The 10802-nt window shown below is 32.6% G+C and overlaps 1 protein-coding gene across 4 annotated transcripts; it reads left to right on the forward strand.

Moving 5' to 3' along the window:
• LOC128204081 (uncharacterized) lies at positions 1–8257 on the forward strand. 4 transcript variants are annotated; one of them, XM_052905423.1, is made up of 4 exons: positions 1–83; positions 4509–5201; positions 5375–5562; positions 5774–8257. In XM_052905423.1, the coding sequence occupies exons 2-4, from the start codon at positions 4514–4516 to the stop codon at positions 6827–6829; spliced, it is 1932 nt and encodes a 643-aa protein (XP_052761383.1). In that variant the 5' UTR covers positions 1–83; positions 4509–4513; the 3' UTR covers positions 6830–8257. The 4 variants fall into 4 exon arrangements, with proteins under 4 accessions (XP_052761383.1, XP_052761382.1, XP_052761386.1 ...); XM_052905422.1 differs by lacking the exon at positions 1–83 and adding an exon at positions 857–986; XM_052905426.1 differs by lacking the exon at positions 1–83 and adding an exon at positions 857–986 and having other exon boundaries at positions 5795–8257.
• Positions 8258–10802: the final 2545 nt, after the last annotated feature.

Genomic DNA, 10802 nt, shown 5'->3' on the forward strand with positions numbered 1-10802 from the left:
CTCCACTAGCAGTATTTTATATTTGTATAAACATTGCCAGTGATCTCGTCTTAAAAAGTAGGATACGTGTTCAAAGTGTAAAGGTAAGGTTAAGACTAAAATTTGCTTTGTCAAAAATTAAGATCAACCTGAATAATCCAAAATTCTTATTCAAATCAATGTCATAAGAAATTTCATTTTGGTATCTCTTACATGTACATTTAGATCTACATAATGTTGATTTGAATATGTACGTTTTAAAATGCTAGTGTGATTTGTTGGTTGTATTTCAGTGTTATGATGGCTTGGGATATAAAATTTAAAGCAATTGAGTTAGTCCTTCAGTAATGTGTCCAAATAATGGATATCATTGCAGAGGCCACTGTGTCTTAAAATCTTCCATTAATGTACTGTGTTTGATTATCCCTGAGTCACTGTTTTGATTAGAAAATACGGAATTAAAAGTTTTCATTTCCTCCTAGTGTGTCCATTTAAAGTGCTCCAATTGTTTTATTTCCTGAAGTGTGAATAACACAGAGGGGTTGTAACGATATAAGAGGAATATTGAATGTCAATACGTTCTGACTCAAATGTGTTCTGATAGGAACTCAAAGAAGGTTAGTGATTTTGAAAAAAATGCTAACAGTTCGATCATTTGATGATTGTAAAATCATTTTATTTAAAACTGACATCAATAATTTAAAACTTATATTAATAATTCAAATTTTATGTAAATAATTTAAAACATAAGGAACAAGTAAGAATTAAATTGCACTGAAGGATCATTTCAGAAAATATAGTATGCACCCTTGAAGTTTGCATTTACTTCCTTCATTTTGCAGCGCTTGCAGCGATAATGTAGGGCCGGTTTTTCTATAAATAAGACGAGCTCAGCCCGGGTCGATGATTCATTTGTATCTTTAATAGTTATTTTCCACTACCTGTATTAACGTTAATTGTTTTTAAACACTGTAATGTGTGAGTTTGAAATGGAGAAATTGTAATGGGTATGTTAAACTATTCATTAATTCTTAACTGATTTTATCAACAAGACAGGTTTACTTTTTTAATCGGTACATAAGACTAAAGGCTTACGTTTTTCTAAGGGAAACCAGTACTCATTTTTCATTCAAATTTCATGACTAATTTGGTGTGATCTTGACTTGATACTCCTAAAACAAAGTCTATTTATATAAATGAACGCTTAGGATATTCCCATGTTGGATTGCTGCATACACTCGATACTAATAATATATATTTATATACTATAAAGATGAATTGCATGATAACCAAACTGGTAAATAATATGTACATTAAGCATAATTGTATATGAATATAATGTATTGGAATAGACAAGAAGTTTGGTTTCATGATACAAAGTTTCTGAGCTTGTATCGTACCGATAATTTCAATGCTCAACTAGAAACTGTTTTTATTTTCGGATATAATTGTATTAACTCGGTTAATGATTTCTCTTAAAAATATACCTTGTGTTAAATGTTAACGTTAAAATTAAAACATTTACACATGTTTTGTCAAAAATTTACACCTGCTTTTATAATTCGAAAATTCTTATTTAGAAATCTGCCATAAGAGTCATTTTGTGTTCTAGTACATGTACATCTAGATCTTTCTTGTATTGACTAGTATATCATAAATGTGAACAGTTTGAAAATACTAAGGTGCTTTATTGTGGCTGTTCTATGGTTCTCATTCCTTTATGAATGAAACTTATTATGCTAAGCTGTCTTCTTACAATATCAAAACATCTTTATTTTTTTTTGTCTTCGAATGAGCAAATTGCGTAAATATCTGAAAACCAGTGGTATACAACTGTTGGCAAAATATCAGATTGCAGTTTTTCATTTTTACGTGCGAAAAATGATGCTAAAAACGTCATAATGTTTCAAGATAAATGAGTTTTTCGGCATAAAACATTAATATTTTTAACACAATTATGAAAAGCATCGATCTGAGTTTTGTCAGCAGTCTTATATCACTGGTTTCCCTGCATTAACACAATTATTGGCCTTTTCTATACACAAACTAAGAAAGTTGTCAAAACGATTAATCTATGAGAGTATTGTTTTAAGGTACTGTTTTTGTGATCATATGTAAATATAACTGAAGTATTGATAAGATTTTTTTTTATTTCCTTATATGTGCATTGCTTTGATTTAAATTTCATTGTTCAAGCGCAGATCTTATGTTAGAGATATGAGGAACATTGAATGTCAATACGTTCTGACAGAAACTTTATGAATATGACAATATTACTCATGTTATTAAGATTTGCTTCGATATATCAAGACATGATTCAAAATCAATACTTCGTGGTATGTATGACGCATACGTGTAGTAAATATAAGCATGTGACTTATCATTATTGTTTTTTTTTATTTGTTTTGTTTACCCCACTTACCCACTTGTAACAACGTTGTATTGCGGTCATGTATTGGTTGCCTAAAATGTTTTTACAGCGTTAAGAAAATCAGACATTCCAAATGTTGGAACAACGTTATCCATAATTTTAAATCAATGTTGACGGGACTGTTGTCAGAACTTTGTGGTAACCATGCATTTTAACGCGGTAACAACGTTGTACGCAGTTATTTTGCCTAGTAAAGTTGTCTAAATGTTCAGAAAGCTTCCACATTATTTACGTTGAGACAGCTTTGTGCATAACATTAAGACAACGTTAGCGGAAAGGTTGGTACAACGTTGACACGATGTTGTCACAACGTTATGTGTTAGTTGAGTAAGTTTTATTGATATAATTTTTGAATTGGAAAGTATAATGAACCATACGGACATATGAGCAGTATTAGATTTAAATGCAATTAAGAAGTACTGCTACTTATTATTTTATACAAATACTTTTTTTGAAAAAAAAAAAATCCTTGATGTAGCACTATGTTAGGCTAACACTTTTTGTAAAAGGTTTACAAATGAAAAACAACAACAACAACAACAACAACATAGACCACTGTTAAACTAATTGCACGACTAAAATCCATAATAAACGATGACACATATATTAATATTGATATTTAGTTAACATAAACATGAAAACATGGTCACATGATCGTACGTAGCTTATCTCATATTGCGCTTATTTGAATGCTCAACTAGCGAACTAGTTTAGAGCGGATATATTTGCATGAACTATGTCAGTGATTTCATCTTAAAAAGTAGGATACGTATTTAAAGTGTAAAGGTAGGGTTAGAAAATTAAAATTCGCTTTCTCAGAAATAAATGTCAACCTAGATAATTCAAAGATTCTTTTCCAAATCATTGTCGCGATATATTTCATTTTGTTATCACTTACATGCACATCTCGATCTATATGTGTACTGTTGATTAGAATAATATCAAAATTTACGTTTTAAAATGCCAGGTTCTTTAAATGGTTTTATTTCTGTGTTATGATAGCATGAGAGCACTTGTAGTGTCCCATCTGTGAATTTGACCATATAATGGATATCGTTGCAGAGGCCATTGTTTTTCTTAAAATCTTTCATTAATGTACAATCTTTGATCATATGTAAATATAGTTTAAGTCACTGTTCTGATTAGTAAATACGAGAAAAAGTATAAACTTCCTTCTATGTGTCAATTTATATTGTTTCAATTATTTTATTTCCCGAAGCGTGAATAACAGAGAGAGTAAGTAACGAGATAAGAGGACTATTAAATGTCAATGCATTCTGACCCAAATACGTTCATTCAGGAACTCAAAGAAGGTTATTGATTTTGAAAAAATTCCAACAGTTTTTTAATGACATTCACGTTTGTTAAATAATTCCTGTGTGGTATAATTGAAATTGAAATCAATAACTTAACAAGTAAGGAACGAGTTTCAGAATAAATTGGATTAAAGGATTTTTTCAGAATATCGTAGGCATACTTGAAATTTGTAAGTATGCTTATTAAAAAAACACACAAAAAAAAAACAAATGGTGTTATGGTAACAAGTGTTTTGATTAAAATGAAAATAACATTTTTAAGTCAGTTACACCGCTTTGTAACATGTAAGAAAAATATAAAGGGATTTATATGATAAATAGTGGATACATATTTGTTTAAATGATATACCGATTTCGTTTATTCGCTTGGGCGCTATTGTAAGACGATGGAAACTAGTCACAATATAAATCATATTTCAATGAGTATGTAGGGCTAGGTCGAATTTTTATGATAATATCACTATTCCTTACCACAGTTATCTGTATTTTGTTTTGTCTACTTGATTGTTATTTATGGCAGTGATATAACTACATGTCCTAGAGACATCAAATGATAATTCAGATAAACGCTGGTTTGCCCTATGCCCAAGTTTGATATGAATACGTTTTAAGTAAACAATACACTAAACTTAAATATTGATCTACCTTTTTACAGCGTACTTCATCTTATCATTTGAGTTGACTCTCTCTCTCTCTCTCTCTCTCTCTCTCTCTCTCTAATTGTATGTTCCTAAGGTAATGCTGAAAGCAATTGTTGATTAAATATGTTTTTTAAACTGCAGGCGGTATGGATAGAATTGTGCAAAACACTTTACCCCCTGAGGCATACCCGAGGTACAAGCAGATATGTCAACACGTACAACGTCTCAACCGAAAAAGCCATAGACTCATTACAAAATGTGGGGTTCGAGATGACACGAATGTTCTGGGATTTGGAGAGGTCGTCATAAACGTTTCATCTAAAGGTCAAGGTGACCCCGTCGACGTCAGAACATTAGCATATAAACCTGTCGATTCAAGTAGGATTCAAAGAAAAACGTTTAATGTTGAAGAGTTTAAAACACTCAATTTTTCCAGCTTTAGAGAGGGTCTAAAGATACCTACCATTTTTGTTGCTGATTATGAAACATTCAAGGCTAATGACTTTCCAAGCTTCTTTGGGCGCTTAATCATACTAGTAGCCGAAAACCCCGTAGAGGATGAGCATCGATCGAAGGCAAATGACGTTCATATTTGGATTTCGACCAAGGAAAAGCTTTCCCAAAACATCTGTAACATGCTTGAAATGTACGCGCTTAGACATATCCGAGAGAGAACAGACATTCTTTTAACAATGACCAGAGGATGTAATGACCAGGCGTACTACCATGCCTTACAAAACTGTTTAGGCGCGCAAACAATTGCAATGAATAGTCCTGTTATCAATCCTTCGACTATTAGAGGTGATCACCATTCTGTCCAAACCCACAGACAATGTACGTATTTTGCCTTTCACAATCAGTAGAATGCATTTGATTGGGTATCATCCCAACAAATGTTTGAGGTATCGATTTGACTTATGATTTGAAATAAGATACAAACTATGTGAGCTTCAATTGTTCTAGCAAATCAAAGTTTTTCACTTATATCCTTTCGGTTATCATTTCAGACAGCCGCGATTCCACTGTGGAGGAATATCTGACTGTTTCCAAGGAGGCACATACCCGACTTGTTGACGAAAACAAGCAGTCAATAAGAGATTTACATGGCGAAATCATTGCTATGTATGGGCGAAGTAACCTACCCGATAACGAAAAGCCCAAACCACGAGATATCGACCATAAAGTCGACAAATGCGTAAGCAATTATATATAACAATGCCTTTCATTTGGTTTGATTCAGTACTTCGTTAATATATTATAAGAGTTCGGACGTATGTAACAGTGGCTTTAATACGTTCAACAAAGTGCCTTTTAAATAAACTAATTATAATAACAATACGATCTTTTCACATTTTTAAATTAATGTGTTTTTCTTGAATGCACATGCTATTAAATGTTTATTTTAGATCGCTGATGCTATCCTTCAGGAAATTGCAGGCATTAAGGGTTTAGGCTACAGATTTGGGACCCTAAATTTCTATGCAAACAGTAACATTTTGAACGAAGAAGAAAAGCAAAAACTTCTTCTTGATATCAATGCAAGCTTAGCAAGGTTAAATATTGATGTCGACAATTACGTTTTAAGGGTTGGGACACATTATGAAAGCTTTTCATCAAACTGCAAAGTAGGTAGCAAGGTGTTTGCAATAGAAGGCAGCTTTGGTACGCTTGGTGGGTTTGCTGAAAAAACTAGAGAGGGTACTACAAATATGTGCGTTTTAACCGCGAACCATGTCGTTTCTAATGCAGAGAACAATGTTTTGAAAATGATCAGACCGCAAGGAAATTTAACCTTAGGAGAAATATTGCCTCACCAGGATAGCCTGCAATTTTCTAATCCCATTGACATATGTGCAACAAAAGTAAATACTCAACTGTTGAAAATATGTGAGACAAAACAGAAAAATTCGGATGGGAATGAAAGCGAGAGTCAAGTTTTTGACTTTGCAACTGAACGAATAAGTGCACTTACAGGCGAACTTGTGTATATCTGGGGCGCCACGTCGTCGCCTGGAAAAGGGAAAATAGCAATGCCCGAATATTTTGAAAGACATAGAAGACATCTAGTGGGAATTGAGGACGAAGACTCATCTGACGAGGAGGGAAATGCTGCGAGTGACAAAACAACATTTGCAACAAAAGGCGATAGCGGCGCCATCATCTGTAAAGACGATATAGATTCAGTTCATAACAAAGTTGTGGCAATTTCTATGCTGATAGGAGAACAAACGAACACACACAGACAAACTGTAACGCTGAAAGAAAGTAAAACATTCCAGCGACAGGTGTCTAAGAGTTCCACTGGAAGTCAATCAAGTGCATCAGCTGAATTTCAAGCCGAGAATCAAGTCCCTAGGGTTGATTCAACAACGGCAGGTAAAAGAGTATATCTATCATTCCAACTCCAAGCAGGCCTTCAGCAACTTAATCAAGTTCATGAGAGCGAATTCAAGTTATGTTAACAATAGTTCGACATCATAATTTGTCAGAATTCAACGGTTTCGATAGTGAAACAAATAAAGACTTACCGCTTTAACATCGACATAAAGCACACGTTACAATATTTATGAAGACAACTTGGCTAAGATAAAATAATGGTTATTGCTTTGGACAATCATTATTTATATAAGATTCGCAGGTGCAGGCCAATCAAGATGCTCTACGAAATAACTTCTTGCAAATAAGTGAATCACGCTGAAAAAAATGCCGACGCCATTCGTTTGCCTATTTACCGTCAATCGGCGTACACTTTATCTACGCAAGCGACGTTCAACTGACATGAAGAAGTGATGTTCCGGTATTCGGAGGATAACCGGCCTGATAAAGCCCTTCATGTGTTTGATTAATTGTATTAAAAACATTAAATATACAGTTGTGTAAAAATATCAAATTAGTGAAGATTTTATTAATTGTACTATTATATTTCACACATTCATCTTGTAAAGTATTCATCATTTAAATCATAATTATGTTAGGTAAGATTGTTTTGTTTGATAATTTTTCTTGGAACGTACATTTGCAATGATTGCTTTTCAAATCCGCTCGAGTTTCGTGTTCTCTAATAGTCATGAGTTCTGAGAAAAAGAGAGTCCAAGACATAATTTGTTTGTACACAATAGTTTAAAATTGTTCATATTTCTGGTTAACATATAAAACTGAAGAGGTCTTCAGATTTTGTTCTACAATAGATCTCGGCAGCACGGTAAAATAAATCACTGGTAACATGAACAAGTGAATATTTTACAAAATGTTATACCTTTAATAGGAAATGGCAACAAATAGAAAATAAAGTTTTTAATAGCAGTTCACTCTTACATACTAGTATGCTTTCAGGCTGGTGTATCTTTATATCTGAAATATACACATACTACTGTCATTTATAATACGAATCTTCTTTTAAGCTAGTAATATTTAATTTTACCTTACTTCTAAAAGCACCTTTCCTCTATCTTGTTACACATAATTTATCCAATCTCTTTATTATTTGTTTGTTTATAATAAGTCCGAAATATCAACCTGTTTTGATCAATTAACTGTTGTTTAATGAACTGATTCAAATGTTTCAAATTAACGCTTTGTTTTGTATAACATAGAATGTTGTGTACTTGGTTGTATAAATGTCAATTCGGGCAACACAAACATTAACCAGGCCCAAACTTCTCGAATCATCTCAAATCTTTTATAACAGGATAAAGCTATTTCTGTTTTTGAATAATGCGTGTAATATGTTTATTCTGGAGACAATAAACTTATTTGTATTTAGAAATATCAAGATAAAGTAGGAAATGGAGATGAAATAATAAAATAAGCTACTGAAGAGTGTAATGGGTAAGAACTTTCGAGAAATTTGGGTATCACATTAAAACTCGAAATATACGAGTTCCAGAAGATTTCTGCCTTTTTGTCATTTTACACTGCTATTATTCCGTCCTTTGAGGTTGATTAATACTACGAATATGTTTGAATGATATAACAAACAGATGTCATTAAACGAAGATATCGCTTGGTTTTATTTTGGGTTTCATTTTAATACAAGTGTACAATGATTCATGCGTAATTGAATTTTGTACTGAATTCTACCCCATACCAGTGTACGAAATACGAATCTGAACATAATTGAACTATTATATGAGCAAGCTTAAAGCAAATTTAGACCGTTTTCTTGATATAATATTGATTTGATAAAATTGCCTTTGATCGACACAATGCAATCATCAGGCTTAACAGATCATTCAAAAATAAAGGTTGTCACTTTAAGAGCGTTAATATTCAATTTAAAGCTGATACACTACTCAAGCAGTAAATGACTTCCAATGAACAAAACATATATATTTCAATAGGTTATTCAATTTTATTTCGTATTGGATCGGTGACAGATCATTTGTTCCGGGTTTCTATAGGGTCTCTTATTACGTTATAGTAGTAGTACCAACCGCTTGCGTACCGAGTATACCCTGGGAGTAGAATTAAAGAAATCATAATTATGTTAAATCACACGACAGTCTGAATATGATAACAATGACTTGATCAATATCAATGCGCGCTTATTGATTTACAGAGGTGCGGTATCGAGTGAATACAGGTGTACCTTCACGAATATCGTCATAACTTATAAATATGGCATTTTTACAATTTATACAGCGATACAAAGCTGAAGAAATTACCTTCCGTATGATATAAAATAAAACACTATCAAAACAAACAATGGCATTGAAACAGCGAGTTAAAAAGCCGTTGAATGAAAATCGTCAATATTTGACAGCCAGTTCAAGTTTAAAAATTGGAGTGATCTTCCGAAAATCGTCATAACTTAATGACTAAAATTGTTACTAATGCAATTGTTACACCCATTTAAAGTAAGAATCATTATCTTTCATATGATATAGATTATATCGTAACAAAAAAGAGGCAGTGAAGCAGCGAGTTAAAAACAAAATGTTCAGTGTTAATCGGCAACAATGGACCGATTACAGTGCCGGTGCAGGTTAATAAAAAAGTAGCATTTTGTTTAATTATCTTCATTACATTCAAACCGATGTGAAGAGAATTCTCTGCCGAAAATTTGAAAATTGAATCCGAAAATTATATTTTATATAATTCTTTTGCGCGTTCAAAGTATATGGAAAACAAAAAAATGGTATCTACGGACTGCATTCAAAATCGATAGGCGTTATTAAGAAATTGATTGAAAGTTAAGACACTTTTTTTTCGTGTGTATTAACTATAAATAGTGTAACTAGTTTCTTAATTTTACATACAGCGAGCTATAAAAAGTCGGTTCACGAATAAAGATATAACTTAGATGGAAAACTCGGACGGTGTTGTTTGTAAAACACGTCTATTGTATCCATTGTTTGCATGATCTCTTCTCAAAACATGAATGATTTGAAAGATAAAGAATTTTGCTTTCGTTTGGATAAATGTTGAATTTGAAGGTTTTGTTTTCAAAACTTATCCTTAACTCTGGGTTACTATTGTGCCGAACAAAAATACAACAGATTAGTATTCGCATCTTTTTGTAAAAGAGGACTCAAATCTACTTAAACATAAAATCAGACATAATTACTCGAAGCTGAGAACATGAATAATTATCTTTTTCCCTGCTCGTATGAAAAAAGAAGAAATTTAACTAAACTTATCGATTATCATTTTAAAAAATGATTGAATCTGATTGAAAATTAATTGTAGTCGCTTAAATGTCCCACCAGCTTCCCGTGCTTATATTCTTCTTGGAATGATTATGAAGATTCACAGAGTATTTATGTTTTCTTTTCGGAAGAACAGCTTAATATAAATCCAGCAATGACAAAACAATCCATGAATAAAATATATCATAATATATGTAAAGTAATCAATGATTCCATATATCAAGCGCAATTCTTGGAACCTTTTCATGTAATGATGCTGGAATATTTATGAACAGAATATAATAAAAAACTACATGGTACAGCTCAGAAAGATAATAATTGCCATTGAAATGTCACTCTTACTTCAATGTCTCTAGGAGTTTGTGAGTTTGGTTTGTGGTCACCAAGCCGGACAAGTGGGTTTTCTCCGGGTTCTCCGGTTTCCCCCACAACACAAGACCACTATCTCGCGTAAAATCGTGCCAACGAGAGTGATTTATATAATGTTGTAATAACTTGTTTCACAATCGTTGTAAAATAAATATGTTTAAACTAAACTAATGTCTCTAGGAAAAACGAAACGAGCGTGGACGAAATCACTAGGAAAATGTATAACATTGCTTGACCAGAAAGAAAAATCGAAAAACAATTACAGTAACGTTATGTCTGTGAGTTATATAAAGATGGTCACCGAAGTAATGGTTCCCCATTTTGCCAAGTTGTTTTTAAAATCAGTTCATTGAAGATGGTAAAACCTTTCATACCAACAAGCGAAATGTTCTTTGGAAATTTTGCTTCCGGTTTGACC

This window comes from Mya arenaria, chromosome 10, assembly GCF_026914265.1.
Source record: "Mya arenaria isolate MELC-2E11 chromosome 10, ASM2691426v1".
Lineage (NCBI taxonomy): Eukaryota > Metazoa > Mollusca > Bivalvia > Myida > Myidae > Mya > Mya arenaria.

Coding starts and splice junctions, on each gene's coding strand:
- LOC128204081 (XM_052905422.1), top strand. Junction 5,202..5,374: donor TGTCCAAACCCACAGACAAT/GTACGTATTTTG, acceptor TTATCATTTCAG/ACAGCCGCGATTCCACTGTG. Junction 5,563..5,773: donor ACCATAAAGTCGACAAATGC/GTAAGCAATTAT, acceptor TGTTTATTTTAG/ATCGCTGATGCTATCCTTCA.